Source organism: Bufo bufo, chromosome 9 (genome assembly GCF_905171765.1).
Source record: "Bufo bufo chromosome 9, aBufBuf1.1, whole genome shotgun sequence".
NCBI classification, from domain to species: Eukaryota; Metazoa; Chordata; class Amphibia; order Anura; family Bufonidae; genus Bufo; species Bufo bufo.
Window position 1 is genome coordinate 44,796,914 of NC_053397.1, and position 18,522 is coordinate 44,815,435.

The 18,522-nt window shown below is 46.6% G+C and overlaps 1 protein-coding gene across 1 annotated transcript; it reads left to right on the top strand.

Moving 5' to 3' along the window:
- Positions 1–289: 289 nt before the first annotated feature.
- LOC120978472 (holocytochrome c-type synthase) lies at positions 290–14,759 on the top strand. The gene is made up of 8 exons (XM_040406611.1): positions 290–379; positions 1,833–1,955; positions 3,710–3,808; positions 9,145–9,290; positions 12,575–12,723; positions 12,917–13,036; positions 14,288–14,374; positions 14,456–14,759. Exons 2-8 carry the CDS (start codon positions 1,838–1,840, stop codon positions 14,652–14,654), a joined length of 918 nt encoding a protein of 305 aa, XP_040262545.1. The 5' UTR covers positions 290–379; positions 1,833–1,837; the 3' UTR covers positions 14,655–14,759.
- Positions 14,760–18,522: the final 3,763 nt, after the last annotated feature.

Here is an 18,522-nt window from a genome sequence, read left to right on the forward strand (position 1 = left end):
TCCCTGTACAGTGACAACAGTTTGTATTATACAGTGCTGTGACGTCACTGTGCACATTTTGTCACTACTGTGACATCACAGTGCGCGTTCTTTATGCTCTGGCTGCCCATTCATAGTTGTGGTCGGCCCCCTGAGCAGAGATATCTGTCACCTGCGGCTCTCTAACCGTTGTGTAAGGCTCAGCAGTAGTCAGCAGGCGCAGAACCTTTCATAACGTTAGCTATTAATCACGTGACCACAACCACGTTACCTAAGCAACCACCACTGCCCGGTCACTCCGCATGCGCCGTCTCATATGGTCGTGACGTCATATTCCAGCGACCTCCTCTCGTGTGGAAGGATTGGAGCAACTTGTCAGCGGACGGATCTCCGGTGCCCGGTAAGAGGAGGGCAGGCGGGCGGCAGACAGCGCGGATGTGCTCGGGGTGTCCTCGGCTCAGTGTACGGAGGCCGCCTGTGAGGCTGAGGGCCGAGCTGAGCCGGTGACCTCTGTGTCCTGGTGACATCTCCCCTCACATGGAGCACAGCGCGCGTCTTACAGCTGGGAGAGGCATAGAAGTCAGTGTGAGGGGCAGACATGACACTGGGGGTCCAACTAATCAGCCATGTTTATCTGACTGACCCTCATCTTTAAGGGGCCCTTGACCCCTGTTTGGCATGGAGGTTACATGGAGAGGTGGTCTGTGCATGGGACATGACATTGTGTGGCCCCAGCTGTCAGGCGCCTGTCACCTCTGCATGGTCACATGATTTTTAAAGGGAATCAAACTCTCTGATAACTTACTTGAATTGACCCAGTCGTTTGGCTGAGATCAGTGTGAGCCGGTGATCGCGGGTGATGCCAGGGAGGCCCGTCCCCGTCGCGGCCTGCCATTGGCTGCTCCCCCTGTTACCGGATGTTTTGATCTGCGTGACAGAGAAATGCGGCGGCCATGTGGCGATCAGGAGCGATGCAGGGTAAGTATAATCTATATGAGGTGCCCGGGCATTGGGGGGCATGTTTTACACTTTGGATATCCCCTTTAAGGGATGGAGGATTTTGGACACTGGTTTCAGCACTGATTGTCCATCAAGCGGCTCATGACCTTATCATGTACTGATTGGGTTACATGCCACCACTGCAGCGACACGCGTGACCCCTGCCTGTACAGGAGGTTAACAAGCAGGGACCGGAGGGAATCTGTCACCACAATTTGGATGGATGGGCTATTATCTACAGGAGTCCACGTGTAGAGCTGCAGCAAAGGAATCCAGATCACTGTTGTATTTTCTCCTTTTGTTGGAATTTTAGAAGGTTTTCTATTGCTGTGACCTCTGTGGCCGGTCTCGCCCTAAAGTTGTGTTTAGTGGTTGTGCCAAATAGGAATATTGGAGGAATGGCACAACATGGTTATATGAAAGGGTAAGCTAGAATTATTGCAGCACGGAGAATGTTGGGAGAGGGGACGGAATGGCTGTTCATTTCTGGGACACCCAATGATCACTAGAATGAGGGACCCAACCCCCCCTCCCCCTTTTTCAGGAGCAGCTTGAATACAATGGTGTCAGTCTGTAAGACTGAGGAGTACAGCACTCTGCTATCTCTGTCACCATCGTAGACCTAAATTGAAACAATGGTCCATTCAGACTCCTCCATTCCTTTGGGTGAGGTCTCGAGACGCCCATTCTAGTGAGCCTTAGGGCCCCCGGTGATCAAGTGTGTTTTTTTTTTTTTTTTGTGGTATAGCCCCCTTTAAAGACCACTGATACAGAATGGCCCAGGACATACTCCATACAGATGAACTGGCAGTTACCTACCAATATAATCACTGTTTGTGTTTTTTTTTGGGTAGGTAACATGGGCACATCCACGTCAGCGCCATCTACTCCGCACCCCTCACCTGCTGTATCAGCAAACACAGACTCTGCCACGTCGCCTCCTCCAGGATGTCCGATGCATCAACAACAGATGGAAGGTATCTGTGATTGTCTCCCTCTCCGTGTTCTGATGGAGGTTTCTTCTTTTTTTTTTTTTTTCTTTATTGTTTTTATATTTTTACAATACAAAGGACATATGTATCATAGCTACATGTAAAATCAGTACATCTATCTTTACAAAATTGTATATCACCAAGTCTACATCACAATTTATAGTTTTCCAACCCCCCTCCCTATCCCCCCCCCAAAAAAGGGGGAAAACTCTCATCACCCCCAACCCCTCCCCCCACACCCCAGTCCAATTTCTATCTTAATCAGTTTTTTAACCATTCTGCCCACATACTCTCAAACCTCCACCTTTTAGCATTTGTAGCTATGTCATCTCTCACAAGCCACATACTTATTGTTGGTGCGGTTTTCTCTATCCATTTTCTTACAATACATCTCCTAGCCTGAAATAACAATTTAGTTATTATTGAGAATTTCCCGGAGTCCCCTATGTCCTCCACAAAACCCCAGCACACATGCCCCAAAGGTTAAGGGGATATCCACCTTATGAAGTACCTTAATATAACCTAGCACTTCATTCCAAAAAATTTGGAGAGATTGGCACTCCCACAGTAGATGCACATCCTCAACTCCAATCTCGCCACATTTTAGGCTACTTTCACACTTGCGTTTGGTGCGGATCCGTCTGGTATCTGCACAGACGGATCCGCACCTATAATGCAAACTCTTGCATCCATTCAGAATGGATCCGTCTGCGTAACAGCTTTTTCAGATCTGAGTTTTCACATCGTGAAAACTCAGATCCGACAGTATATTCTAACACAGAGGCGTTCCCATGGTGATGGAGACGCTTCAAGTTAGAATATACTAAGAACTGTGTACATAACTGCCCCCTGCTGCCTGGCAGCACCTGATCTCTTACAGGGGGCTGTGATCCGCACAATTAACCCCTCAGGTGCCGAACCTGAGGGGTTAATTGTGCGTATCATAGCCCCCTGTAAGAGATCAGGTGCTGCCAGGCAGCAGGGGGCCAGACCCCCCTCCCTCCCCAGTTTTAAATTCATTGGTGGCCAGTGCGGCCCCCCCCCCCCCCCCCTCCCTCCCTCCCTCCCTCGCAAGTATTAAATTCATGCTTCGCCGGGCCAGAGCATGCGCACTGCGATGCCTATTGTGGGCACTGCATCGCTTTAACTACTGCTCATGCGCCGGCAAATGCCACATTGCCGCTGGTTTTGCGCCATTCGCCAGAGCATGTGCAGTAGTTAAAGCAATGCCATGCCAACAATGGGCATCGCAGTGTGCATGCCCCGGCCCGGCGAGGCAGTGCACAGTCGCGGGATCTCGGCCGGACCTTAGGATGACGCAAGGGAATAGGAGGGCGGGCATATGCAGAGGCTGGGGAACAATGAAAAAAGGCAGGGCAGCCTTGGCGCCAACACAGTGAACGCCGCCCCTGGGCACTTGCGGGTGCTCATTTGCATATCAATCAAAGTTCCTTTTTCCAGCTTCTGCAAGTGTAAAGACAAAGGTACCATTACATTCATGTATAGGTGTGCTATAGGGCAATGTAAGCTTGGTGTATGGCCATATGGAGGTGACAGACTCCCTTTAAGATCTTTAAACCCCATTATTTCTCCATTTCCCCATATCTGGCCAAGAGTACTAATTTCATGTGTCTGACAGAACCTCTTATCAATACCTAATAATAGTTATTTTAAGTGATAATTTCCCCAAAGCAGCGTATCGTCGTGATAATCTGTCTTTTCCCATAATTGTCTAATAGCGCCATCTACTCCGCACCCTTCACCTGCTGTATCAGCAAACACAGACTCTGCCACGTCGCCTCCTCCAGGATGTCCGATGCATCAACAAAAGATGGAAGGTATCTGTGATTGTCTCCCTCTCCGTGTTCTGATGGAGGTTTCTTCACAGAAGATTTGATGCCAGATTATAATGATAAACACCCAAAAAATATATTTGTGGCAAAATAGTTCAACTTGGAACTGTGCCCCTCAATGATCACACCAAAAGAAGGCAAATCCGAGTAGAAAACAATAAAATCAGTCTTTATTAATGCATAATAGAACAAGAAATCCCAGTATTAAATTGGTTGGTGGTGCAAGCATAAACAAGGCTAACAATGCCCTAGCAAGAGGTACAGACTAATGGTGAAATACAGGCACATGGTTGGCCAATTAATAAACCAAGGTATAGAATACGTAGTGTTACAATGCTACAATGTTGAGACCCAAATAAAGTGCAACTGCATGAACTCCAATCCAGTACATACTAAGGCAGCCCAAACGATTGATATACAATTGTGTAGCCATACCAAAAAGCTGTCTCCTCCTGCGTCCCTTTTAATACTGTGATTTCTTGTTCTATTATGCATTAATAAAGACTGATTTTATTGTTTTCTACTCAGATTAGCATATTGTGATAAAGTTCATTATTTTCTGTAATGTACTGATAAACATTAGACTTTCATATATTTTAGATTCATTACACACAACTGAAGTAGTTCAAGCCTTTTCTTGTTTTAATATTGATGATTTTGGCATACAGCTCATGAAAACCCCAAATTCCTATCTCAAAAAATTAGCATATTTCATCCGACCAATAAAAGAAAAGTGTTTTTAATACAAAAAAAGTCAACCTTCAAATAATTAAGTTCAGTTATGCACTCAATACTTGGTCGGGAATCCTTTTGCAGAAATGACTGCTTCAATGTGGCGTGGCATGGAGGCAATCAGCCCGTGGCACTGCTGAGGTGTTATGGAGGCCCAGGATGCTTCGATAGCGGCCTTAAGCTCATCCAGAGTGTTGGGTCTTGCGTCTCTCAACTTTCTCTTCCCAATATCCCACAGATTCTCTATGGGGTTCAGGTCAGGAGAGTTGGCAGTAATACCATGGTCAGTAAACCATTTACCAGTGGTTTTGGCACTTTGAGCAGGTGCCAGGTCGTGCTGAAAAATGAAATCTTCATCTCCATAAAGCTTTTCAGCAGATGGAAGCATGAAGTGCTGCAAAATCTCCTGATAGCTAGCTGCATTGACCCTGCCCTTGATAAAACACAGTGGACCAACACCAGCAGCTGACATGGCACCCCAGACAATCACTGACTGTGGGTACTTGACACTGGACTTCAGGCATTTTGGCATTTCCCTCTCCCCAGTCTTCCTCCAGACTCTGATCTTTCATCCGAAAAAAGTACTTTGGACCACTGAGCAACAGTCCAGTGCTACTTCTCTGTAGCCCAGGTCAGGCGCTTCTGCCGCTGTTTCTGGTTCAAAAGTGGCTTGACCTGGGGAATGCGGCACCTGTAGCCCATTTCCTGCACACGCCTGTACACGGTGGTTCTGTATGTTTCTACTCCAGACTCAGTCCACTGCTTCCGCAGGTCCCCCAAGGTCTGGAATCGGTCCTTCTCCACAATCTTCCTCAGGGTCCGGTCACCTCTTCTCGTTGTGCAGCGTTTTCTGCCACACTTTTCCCTTCCCACAGACTTCCTACTGAGGTGCCTTGATACAGCACTCTGGGAACAGCCTATTCGTTCAGAAATTTCTTTCTGTGTCTTACCCTCTTGCTTGAGGGTGTCAATGATGGCCTTCTGGACAGCAGTCAGGTCGGCAGTCTTACCCATGATTGCGGTTTTGAGTAATGAACCAGGCTGGGAGTTTTTAAAAGCCTCAGGAATCTTTTGCAGGTGTTTAGAGTTAATTAGTTGATTCAGATGATTAGGTTAAAAGCTCGTTTAGAGAACCTTTTCATGATATGCTAATTTTTTGAGATAGGAATTTTGTTTTTTTATGAGCTGTATGCCAAAATCAATATTAAAACAAGAAAAGGCTTGAACTACTTCAGTTGTGTGTAACGAATTTAAAATATATGAAAGTCTAATGTTTATCAGTACATTACAGAAAATAATGAACTTTATCACAATATGCTAATTTTTTGAGAAGGACCTGTATATGGAGCTTCCCCTGACTAGAGCATCGGAGCAGTTCATGCTCCGCTGCGCTCCTTTGCCCTGCGCTAAATCGCGCAGGGAAAAAGCATTTTCTGGAGTTCCGGTGACGAACCGGGCTCTCCATAGGGCTGCCAGGCGGAGGCTTCCTCCCAGCAGTGAGTCCGGTGATGTCACTGGCACTGATGGGCGGGCTTTAGCGCTGTCCTAGCCTGTAAAACGGCCGGTGACATCACCCAACACACTGCTGGGAGAAAGCCTCCGCCCGGCAGTGTGTTACTGTAAATAAGAGCCCTTGCCCTGCGCGATCCAGCGCAGGGCAAGGGAGAGCATCGGAGCATAAACTTCTCCGATGCTCAAGTCAGGGGGGCTGCCGGGGTGAGATTATGGGTATGACAACCCCTTTAATGTTGAGTCTACAATATTATGTTAGCAGACTGCAATTACTCAAGATTTTTTTGTCATGCCTGAAATTATTCCAGATTGTGTTAATTTTTTTTTTCTTTTGGAAATCACGTTGACATCCCTGCGGTACAAGGTCAGTTTAGCGGTCGGAAGTTAAAGGGGTTGTCTTACTTCAGAAAATAGTATTTATTATGTAGAGGAAGTGAATATGAGGCACTTGCTAATGTATTGTGATTGTCCATGTTGCTTCCTTTGCTGGTTGGATTAATTTTTCCATCACATTATACACTGCTCGTTTCCATGGTTACGACCACCCTACAATCCAGCAGCGGTGGCCTTGCAAATCCAGCAGAGGAGGCAACATGGACAATCACAATACATTAGGAAGTGCCTTGTATTAACTTCCTCTACATAATAAATGCCATTTGCTGAAGTGAGAGAAGCCCTTTGAAGTATTCAAACTTCCATCATGGCTGAATGCCTAAGAGAAGAACTCCGTTTCCATGTATCAGTCTAGTCCCACATTCCCATATCCTTCTCACGGTGCAGTTGTTGCTTGACATTGAGCGTTGGTGCTTAGATGTCGTCTCTATTGGCTCTAATGGATTGGCAGCTGCACTGTTACTTCACTACATGTGCGGAACTACGAATACGACATTCTTCCAGCTGCCAGCCTTCCGTGGTCATTGATTAGGGTGGTCCGAAAACGTACCTGTTTTGTAAAGGCTATGTACACCATCACAATCATTATTTTTTTATTTTATTGCCTCTGCAAATCTAAAAGAAAATGAAGCAACTTTGCAGTAGATCTTAAAACCTCCTTATCACTGTACAAACACATGTAGTGTAATCTAAGGCTGCTCCCACAGCCTGCTGGAGTTCTCCGGGTCTGGATGAAGTATAATGGGGTCCGGATTGAGATCAGTCTGTATTCCAGCAAAAATGCAGAGAATCGGCCGGACACAAACTGCTGCATGCTGCCTATTCTCACTATTTTTGTCGGATCAGGCGGCTGGATCTCTGTGCCGCGGCTGAGAAAGTAGCCCAAAAAAAAATAGAACCGGTCCTATTCTTGTCCGCAATTGCGGACAAGAATAGGCAGTTCTATGGGGGTGCTGGCCGGGTGTATTGCGGCTCCGCAATACACTACGGACGTCTGAATGGACCCTAACAGTCACATCTAGCAATACCCCGCCCCTTTAACAGTGACCTCCACAGCGGCCTGCCCCCTTAACAGGAAAAAATGGATGGTAAATGGCACTACAAATCCCAGCATGGGAAAAATCATACCAATAATCCAGGTACCTGGCATTCAGGTCCAGACAAGTGGTGCCTGCGGAAGGAGATCCAGGCTGGGGGTCTCTTCAAGTAGCGAAATGGTAGAAAATCTGCAGCAATGTAGAGTTTTTTTCCATCAGCAGCTTACATTGCGACGTTTCGACTTAAGCAAGTCTTTATCAAACAATTGAGGAGTGAAGTGCACTGTGGAAATAGAAACTATCCCCCATTAAAGAGGACCTTTCACCGATCCATTGTGAACTAAGTATCATGACATATACAGCGGCGCCCGGGGATCTCACTGCACTTACTATTATCCCTGGGCGCAGCTCCATTCTCCCGGTATGTTCGGGGACTCGGTTATAGTAGGAGGAGTCTTCCCTTGTCCTGTGGGCGTCTCCTTCTCCTAGGCTGTAGCGCTGGCCAATCGCATCGCAGAGCTCACAGCCTGGGAGAAAAAACCTCCCAGGCTGTGAACTCTGTGCTGCGATTGGCCAGCGCTACAGCCTAGGAGAAGGAGACGCCCAGCAGAACAAGGGCAGACTCCGCCTACTATAACCAAGTTCCCTAAGTCCCCGCCTACTATAACCAAGTCCCCGAACATACCGGAGGACATAACGGGAGAACGGAGCGGCGCCCAGGGATACTTCTGTCAGCTGCAGGGGAGGGAGGGTGAATTTCTCCCTGCAGCTCATGCTTAGACAGCAAAGTGCTGCTGTCTGAGAGTGAGCTGTTCAAAAGGACATCCCTGTGTCTGTCCATGCCCTGCGCTGGACGGAGGACAGGGAGTCTAAAAGCCGGACTGGAAATGAACTCTGGACCTTTTTATCTGCTCATTGTAATTGGGATAATAAGGGAATAACACACACCTGGCCATGGAACAGCCGAGAAGCCAATTGTCACATTACTTTTGGTCCCTTCACAAGTGGGAGGCACATATGCAAACTGTTGTAATTCCTACACCGTTCACCTGATTTGGATGTAAATGCCCTCAAATTAAAGCTGACAGTCTGCAGGTAAAGCACATCTTGTTCGTTTAATTTCAAACCTTTGTGGTGGTGTATAGAGCCAAAAATGCTAGAATTGTGTCGATGTCCCAATATTTATGGACCTGGCTGTATTAGATATATTATATAATTTTTTTTTTTACTGGCACTTTTTGTTGCGTTTATTTATTTTTTGGCCAAATAGCACCAGATGTTGCATGGAAGTCTACGGGAATTATGAAGTGCAACGTATGCTCTGGATGTGGCATTTTTTTTCCTTTGTTTACCGGCGATTTTTTTCCCACAAATGTCCCTCTGTTTTTTTTTTTCCCCCTGCTTAAAAAAGTTCACTTGCCAATGTCTGTTGTGTATTTTTTTTTTTTTTTCCTGCTATCAAAGCATTTTTGGCATACTGCCGTACTAAGAATTATACATTATGGGAGTAGGAGGACGGTAAGTACTTTGCTATACAAAAAACAAAAAAGACCAAAAATATGGTGCAAGTGCACGTAGCATGTAGACTGAGAACTTTTCCTAAAGCTTTGTATATATTTATACGTTGCAATATATATTTTATTCCAGCAACAGGATGTCCAATGCACAAAGAGGTTCCACAGAATGCCGAGAGCCAGAGCTGCTCAGGTCCAAGTCATCAAGAAAGAGCTTATGAATTTGTCCAGTGTCCAATGAGAGAGAAGGCTAAAGAAGAGATTGACCCCAGCAATATGGTGAGAGGAGATCTTGTGAATGGTGTTTTTGAAAGCAAATCTATTGCACTTTTCGCCTGCCTTTCAGTATTACGTTGAGCCGATGGATGTTGTCGGTTACGATAAAGAACAGAATATGTATAGTAACGTAAGCTGAAAGAAGACATCCGTCCATCCAGTTCATCCTATTATCCTGCAAAGCAGTTATCTATGCTGAAGTGAGCTTAAAGGGGTTATCCCACCATAAGAATTTATTCTCTATGCACAGTATAAGGGATAAGTACCGTATTTGATTGGTGGGGGGTCTAACTGCTGGGACCCCCATCGATCACGAGAATGAAGTGTCAGAGTGAGCAGAGATATGGTCACACTTGAGCACTGCTGCTCCATTAAAGAGGTTTCCAAGATATTTAAAATGATAACCCATCCTCTGGATAGGTCATCAGTATCTGTTGGTGGGGGTCCGACACCTGGTACCCCTGCTGATCAGCTGTTGGAGAAGGCAGCGGCACTAGCAGTAGCACTGCAGCTTTCCTAGGCCAGTGACGACACATTCATTGGTCATAAGGCCTAGGCGCAGCTCAGCCTTATTAAAGTGAATGAGGCTGAGCTGCGATACCAAGCACGGCCACTATACATTCTAGAGGATAGGTCATCAGTATAAGGGCTCTTGCACACGAGCGGATGCGTGCGGGTAATCCGCTGCGTGAAAGAGAGCCAAGCCCCGCTCCGGACAGCAGAGACACGGAGCATTAACATGTGATCTTTTTACTACAAAATCTGCACGTGTGAAAGAGCCCTAAAAGTCTCGGAAAACCCCGTTAATGCTATGGGACTGCCAAAGAGAAGCAGAGTAAAGCGCTCCTGTGCGCAGGGCACACGTTGTTATGGTGGGACAACCCCTTTAAATGGGGATGAAACTGTATAGTATAAAGGAATCTGTCACCAGATTGTCATGAATTCATCTTGCATGCGAGATACATGCCTGTCAGTACATTGTAATGGTCTTGGTCCTATTTCGATAGGTGGCCTTTTTATTGAGAAATCAGCAGTTTTATTTTATGCTAATTAGCCCCTGCGTGCAACAAGAATGGTGCCTTTGCACCTGAAGCTCCACTTCTTCTTTTCATTCCCGACCGAGCCTCCCACCACTTTGATTGAAGGGGGTCAGACAATGAAGATGTACTCACATCTGGCCCTGAAGCCTGTATATGGACGGAGTGCCCAATGATCTCCAGCCATGTACAGGGCATGTACCAAACATGCTGCCCTCAGATCGCCACAGATTCCCTTTAAAAATACTTTCAAAGTAGTTAGTACTCAGATCTATTGAGTACTGTCTTGCAGAAAGTTGATCCTTTCTTTACGCTCACTTTTAGGATTATCCTACTTAGGGCTGCAGCAAACGATTATTTTAGTAATCGAGTATTCTATCGAATATTTTTACAATTAATAGAGTACTCTAATAAGAAAAACCTTCTTAAAATAATGTATTTCTTTATAAAAAACTATTTTTATTTCTTACAGTGGTATAGCACATAATTGCACACACATAAGGCTTCTTTCACAGCTGCAATATACATTCTGTCAGAAGAACAGCCAGAATGTACCGTATCGGGTATAGCTGGATTATCTGCCGGCTGCTGCAGCGATTGACTGTAATGGGGTCCGGCCTTGTTACTGCATATTAGCTGGGTTTTGGCCGGACGACAAAAAACAAAAAAAAAAAAAGCTTTGGACGATACCCAGAATATATGCCAGAACATGGCCAGATGGCCTTGGACCACATTATAGTCAATGAGAGCATATAGCTGGTTGTATCCGGCTATGCCCAATACGGTATACTCCAGCAGGCTGTTCTTCTGCCAGAATGTGTATCTAAGGTTATGTTGTGAACTCCGGCAGTCTGTTCCGGTGGAGGATCACACGGCCGGAGTTCACGGGCTGCATCAGTCATAGCTGGATGCCCATTGACTGTAATGGGGATACGGACAAAAAATGCTGCACAGTGACATAGCGTTTTGATAAGACCCCTCCCAAGTCAGTCAGTCTTGCCCTCAAATCAGTCCCCCCATGCCGCCCGCCCGCAATCAGACACCCATGTCACCATGATCAGACCCCCAGGCTGCCACCATCAGACCTTCCCTTGCTGCAATCAGAGCCAGACCCTCATGCCATCCATTGCCATGTCCCCCAGTGCCATCAGATCAGCCCCTCCATGCCATGTCGGCCAGTGCCCCCATGATGGCACTGCCATCTGTCCCTCCATGTCATCCAGATTTCCATGATATCCCCCTTCCCCGGTGCCTCCATGCCATCCACCATGTCCCCCACTCTCATCAGATCAGCCCCTCCATGCCAAATCACAGGTGCCCCCCGTCACTAACTATATACTTGCCTTTCCTGGCAGTGCGGCGTGCGCTGACACATGGAATCCGCAGGAGACTCGTCTTCATACCAGCATGTACTGGGAGGGACCTGACGTCGCACACAGTGTCCGCCAGCGCGCTGACGATGTGTGCACGCAAGGCCCTGGCCAGTGCGGTGCCGAGTCAGGAGGCCACGGAGCGGTGAGTGAGAAGCTTCACTTCACTCGCGCTCCGTGGTCATGTGATTTAAACGAATGTTCGATGCAGGGAAACTGCATCGAGGATTTTTTGCCTTGATTACTTCGATTTAAATCGATGAATTGTTTCGGCCCTAATTCTACTCCTCTTGCTGGAATCCCATCCCAAAAACATCAGATAAATTATGTTCAACTGATAATCATATGACAGTGAAGCCCTTGAATGTGACTGAAGATTTGATAATTAAATTAAACTACCGTATTTTTCACTTTGTAAGACGGGGTTTTGGAGGAGGCAAATTGAAATTATTTTTTTTTATTACGCCTCTGAACAGAAACCCCAATCTTAATCAGGCTTTAGATCAGATCCCCATATCAAACCTCAGGGCAGACCCTCCTATCAGACATAAATAAATGAACTTACCTCCTGCTCTGTTGCAGGTCTGGCGGCCTCTACTGCATTCACCGCTCCCTGGTCTTCTCCCGGCCCACCCTGCATTGTGCCCTCACTGCGTCATAGTCCGCCCACTACATCCTGATGAGAGTGCAACATGGTGCCTGGGGGAAGACCAGGGAGCGGTGAGTACAGGGCTCCCCGCGACTCCTGGATTCTAGTTCAGTAGTATCTGCTTTATAAGTATTTGCTTTATAAAGTGGAAAATGCGGTATTCCTTTAGCTGTAGCGTAATATAACACTAGGCGATGACCTGCTGTGTAAACCTCAATTTTGTTTCTTTAGATGCCGCCTCCAAACCAAACTCCAGCGCCAGATCAACCCTTCCCACTTTCATTAACCAGAGAAGAATCTACTATACCTCGCGCCAACACGGATAAAAATTGGGTCTATCCATCAGAGCAAATGTTTTGGAATGCAATGGCCAGAAAGGGGTGAGTAAGATTCCTATGTTTTATGGCTGGGGCTCCACAGTGCCGGGCATCTGCTCCTAGTCGCAGCCATACCGCATCTCATGCACAGCCCCTACTAAGGGGAGCGCAGTGCATAGGAATGTGTGTGTGTGTGTGTGGGGGGCTTATAGGAGGTAGATTGTATAGTAAAATGAACCATAATGCTGTCTTTTAGGTGGAAATGGAAGGACGATGATATGGAACCTAAGGATATGACTAATATAATCAAGATTCACAATCAGAACAATGAACAGGCCTGGTCTGAAATCATGAAATGGGAAATGCTCCATTACAAGTAAGACGTCTGTTAAATGTGGGTTCCCCGCACACAGTCATACCTTCTACTCATATCTGCTCTCATTCACTTTGTCCCCCTTGTAACTTCCCTCTGATATATTATGACAGGATGGGTCCGCTGGGCTTGTATTTATGTATTTAAAGGGCCAGAAGGGCATTAAAGAACAAAAACAACTGATACTCCCATCATGGATCACTGACACTTCCTGGGTCCCCCCCCCCCCCCGGTCTCTACCACCGGGGCCATCTCAACACGACGACCAGTGATTGGCTGGTCGCTTCCTGTGTGTCAGTAAGGACCAGGAAGTAGGGGGCAGTTGGGGGGGATAGTGTGATGAGTATCACAACTTTTTTTATTCAGTTTTTTTTTTTTTTTCTTTTTTTTTTTTATATCTCAAGGAGTATATTCTTCTATAACTCCCATTCCTCCTTGAATTGTGTCCCCTACCCCCCCCCTTCCAAAAAACAAAACAAAAACAAAACTTACCTCTAATGGCTATTTTTGGTGGCCCCATAGAAATGAATGGGAGCGGTGGCCACACAAGCACAGTGAGCCCTCCACAATCTTCAGGGGTCAGTTCTCGATGTAGGTGCGGGTCCCAGAGGTGGGACCCGCACCTATCGGACAATGGGGGCATATCCTAGCGATATGCCCCCTTTGTCTCAGATGGGAATACCCTTTTAATTTGGCTAGCATGGTTATATGAAGGTTATCTGTTGCTGACTACTTTCAGACATGCGTCAAAGAAATGCCGGAGTTCTCTGGATAGTGCCGCCTGTCTGCCAGACCCCTTTGACTATACCGGGATGCGGCAGGCATCCAGCCTCTCCCTGGCATATCAGCCGGGATTCGGTCGGGCAAAAATTGCTGCACACAACAGTTTTTGCCCAGCATATATGCTGGCGGGCGGCCGGATTCCATTATAGTCAATGGGGTCCAGCGGGCACACAGCACTATCTGGCTGTGACTGAACCGCCTGCCATATTTCTTTGATGCATATGTGAAACTAGCCTAGGCATTTAAACATTCAGCAACCGAATACATGGGTATTCCTAAAAAAATTTAAAATAAAACCTAAAACCTAGATTACTGGGGCACACAAATGGTCTAATTTCTTCGCCCATATTTTGGGCCTTTATCTAGTGAAACGTAACTAGGCCAGGCGGTAGAACTGAGGTAAGTTCCTGCCTGTCCTAATTAGAATTTCTTATCTCCTACTAATATCGCTCCTCTTTCATGGCTTTTCAGAGAATGTCCCTACGGCCCAACCCTTGTTCGATTTGGTGGTAAAGCAAAGGAGTTTTCCCCCAGGGCACGCATCCGATCGTGGATGGGGTAGGAGATTTTTGACATCAGTTGATTTTCTATCTCTGTTACATATCACGGATCAGTTCTGAATTGTCTTATTTTTCACAGCTATGAACTTCCCTTTGACCGCCACGACTGGATAGTAAACCGCTGTGGACAGGAGGTCCGGTATGTCATCGATTACTACGACGGTGGAGAAGTCGACAAAAACTATCAGTTCACAATCTTGGATGTCCGCCCTGCTTTCGACTCCATGACGGCAGTCTGGGACAGAATGAAAGTTGCCTGGTGGCGCTGGACCTCCTAATGCTTGCGTCCTGGATTGGTGCGTTCATTGCCAGAGGTCATCCCCATTAAAAATGCGGCTCAGTATTTAATGTGATGTACATAAAAATAATACTTTTAAAAATTCTTTAAACATTTTCATTTGTTCTTTCTAAGAAATGTATTAAAAGCCGGCAGTGTGTCCGTGCACTCGTGTTTGCAGCATCAAACAGCCATTTGTGTGTCGCTGGATATCGTAAAGGTGGCCGTACAGCTGTTGCCAAGCATTCCTTCAGCTGACCGCTATTCCTTCTAACCCCCCTCATACACATGCATGCTTGGCTGGGTGTGCCAGTGTTCTCTATGTCTGATGGCCGTTTATATCCCTTGAGAACAAAGGGTCAGTCATGTTGATATCCTGCCTGCCTGACCCCCTTTTTTTTCTCTAATTATAAACCAAGTATATAATTTACTGTGGTCTCCCTGTCGAAGACACAAGCACTGCGCCGATAAAACCGAGGATGTCACCCTTAGCTTCTCTGCTCATGTGCCCCATGGGAAGGGCATGCACAGGGAGGCAAGGCGCACCATTCTCTGATTTATTACCGCAAAGCGTGCGCTCCCAGTGCGGTTGGCGATGACTCCCGGACTCGTCTCCAGGTTTATTATACGGACATGTGTGGGCCCCTAAATCCCAGCTGCATAACGGCATGTTGATGGTTTAGTGGCCCCCAAACCAGGTGACAGCTTCCCTTTTAAGAACAGTTTAACTAGTATACACATGTTGAGTAAATGCTCTTTATGTAAGTTCCATACATTTTAAAGGGGTTTCCTACATTCAATATTTCCCACCCACCCAGTCTGATGGCTAGGGGCCTCACCGATCGGGGTCCTGTGTCCCCTCATCACTGGATGGCCACAGTAAGGGAGGTGTTTGTTCGGCAGCGGTGTTCAGTGTCTATGGGGCTGATGGAAACAACTTCCCAGAAGTAGGACCCCACAGCAATCAGACAACGTTTTGGATGCGGAATCTGTACCAAGATTCTACTGTAATAAAGTGCAGTACAGTGTGTTAAAAGGATATTCCGGTTGGATAAAGTTATCCCCTATCTACAGGATAGGGGATAATTATCAGATTGGTGGAGGTCCTACCGCTGGGACCCTACAGATCATAAGAATGGGGGCCCTGTATCCCTTGAAAAGACCGGAGCGACTGTGTACATGTGCAACCGGACACTCCATTCTTTACAGAGGAGCTGCAGGTGGTAGTGGGCCCCCGTTCTTGTGATCAGTGGGGGTCCTACCGCTGATAACTGATAGTTATCCCCTATCCTGTGGATAGGGGATAACTTTAACCAACCGGAATACTCCTTTAACAAACCCCACTCACGATCAGTGAATGCTAGGTGTGCCCTTCACATTTCAGGCTAGTTGCACATTGCTGATAAAGTTAGTTTCTGTGCTTTATACAAACACGCAGGTGCACGTGGCCATATTTAAAAAGGAAAACCAAATATATGAGCACTCTATTAAGTATGTGATTTTTTTTTTTTAAACTTATACCACGTTTACTATACATATGAACATGAGGGGCTTAGTAAATGTATTTTGAGAAAAAAATATCTGTGCCCATCCTCCACATCAAGGTGACCTCAATTCCCGCATGTAAACTTCTGGCAAGGACGAGGGTCATGTGCGCCACTAAAGTAATTGACTGGCCGCCTCAGTGACCTGTTCCCAAATACACAAGCCCCCTATTTTTTTTTTTTTTTTATGCTATCTCTTTTTTCCAGTGCCGTTCTGTGCTCCTCTGGTCTGGCGCTCCTAATTGTTTACAAACTGGCATGCTAATACTGAGCACACGGAATATCGCTGCTGCAGCCAATTGCTGTCCTCAGCGTTAGACCACTGATGCCAGTGTTTGGCTGACCGCGATCATGCAGTTTGTCAACGAGCAGCAGCAGCAGGAGGACCAGACCAGGAATCAGTCACAACACTAACATATAACTCAAGACTATGTGGCCACTGAGGCCTGTGATTGGCTGCAGTGGTCTGGTCACGTGGCCAGGTTGTTTCCGGGTCCTGTGGAGCAGTGGCGGGACAGCAGACAGGTGAGGTGTTGTGTAGAGGCAAAGGTTAGGACCATAGGAGTTGTCGGCTCCAAGGCTGGACAACACCAGCTTTATTTCTACCTTAACCATGGTACGTCCTACAGAGGGTGGGTTCACACACGTTTTTGCTGGTATTTTTTTTATTTTTGTGTTTTTAGTGGCATTTTTTTTCCAGTAACAGGTCACAGGATTTTTTTTTTTTAAGTGCCCTTTTTTTCCCATGACCTCTCAACCCGTTGCTGCTGATGTGCCATGCCTTGAGTTCACATGCTACACTCTATAACAGGGACGCCCAACCTGCGGCCCTCCAGCTGTTGCAAAACTACAACTCCCAGCATGCCCAGACAGCCTACAGCAGGGTATGATGGGAGTTGTAGTTTTATAGGTTGCGCATCCCTGCTCTATAACAATGGGTTCATTATTTTTTTTTTTTCTCAAGTTAACTAGTCCATAGACCTGATCATAATCCGTGCTGGGTCCATGGATTCCACCCACTGACCGATCCTGTGTCGGGTATTCCCTGTTGGGCCGCCCCGTGATGCTGGGCATTGTTCACAATGTATATAAAAAAAAAATGACACTGCACGTTTTAAGTTTTTTTTTGGTGGTCTACTGTATGTGAAAGCCACACTTTTATATACAGTTTCCTATACCATAAAAATAGATATACCCCACCACCCCGACGGAAGCTGAAAGAGCAAAGTTCTGGCCTTTGTTGGGTTCATCGGACCTGTGGATACGTTGACCATGTTCACATCACGCCTTGACTTACAGGGGGGGGTCCATTGGGTTCCGTCATGTATATTTTTTATGCCTATAGCGCTATTTTTACAGCCACATTCGATGGAATCTGCGGTGGATCCTCCAATACTGGTGAGAACAGAGCCTAACTGGAAGGAAGGACGCAGTCCACACAATCCATCAGAAAGGCCTCTTACACACAAACTATTTTTTTTTTCCCGTTCCGTTTTGTGTTCCTTATACGGACCCATTCGTTTCAATGTATCCGCAAAAAAAAAAAACGGAAGGTACTCTGCATGCCTTCTGTTTCTGTATTTACGTTTAAAGACAAGGATAGGACTGTTCTACCAGGGGCCAGCTGTTCCGTTCTGCAAAAAACGGAAAGCACACGGACGTCATCCGTATATTTTGCAGACCGCAAAATACTGAAAAAGCCATACGGTCGTGTGCAAGAGGCCTAAGGGCTCGTTCACACGAACGTGTGATGCCCGTTTCCGTATTGCGGACCGCATTTGTGGATCCGCAATACACGGGCAGCGTTCCGTGGCCATTCTGCCTCACGTATGCGGACCCATTCATTTCAATGGGTCTGCAAATCTGGAGATGCGGAACGGAACACTACGGAGTGCTTTCTGGGGTTCCATTCTGTGCTTCCGCACCGCAAAAAAATAGAGCAAGTTCTATCTTTTTGCGGAACGGACGGATCGCGGACCCATTCAAGTGAATGGGTTTGTGATCCCCATGCGCCTGCTCCACGGACGGTGCCCGTGCATTGCGGACAGCAATTTCCGGTCCACAGCACGGGCACGGCCTTCACACGAGCCCTAAGGCTACATGCACACGACCGGATGTGTTTTGCGGTCCGCAAATTGCAGATCCGCAAAAAAAATAATGTATGACATCCGTATGACATCTGTTTTTCTTTTGCGGATCCATTGTACCAATGCCTAAAACGGACAAGAATAGGACATGTTTTATTTTTTTTTGCGGGGCTACGGAACAGACATACTGATGCGGACAGCACACAGTGTGCTGTCCGATTTTTTTGCGGATACATTG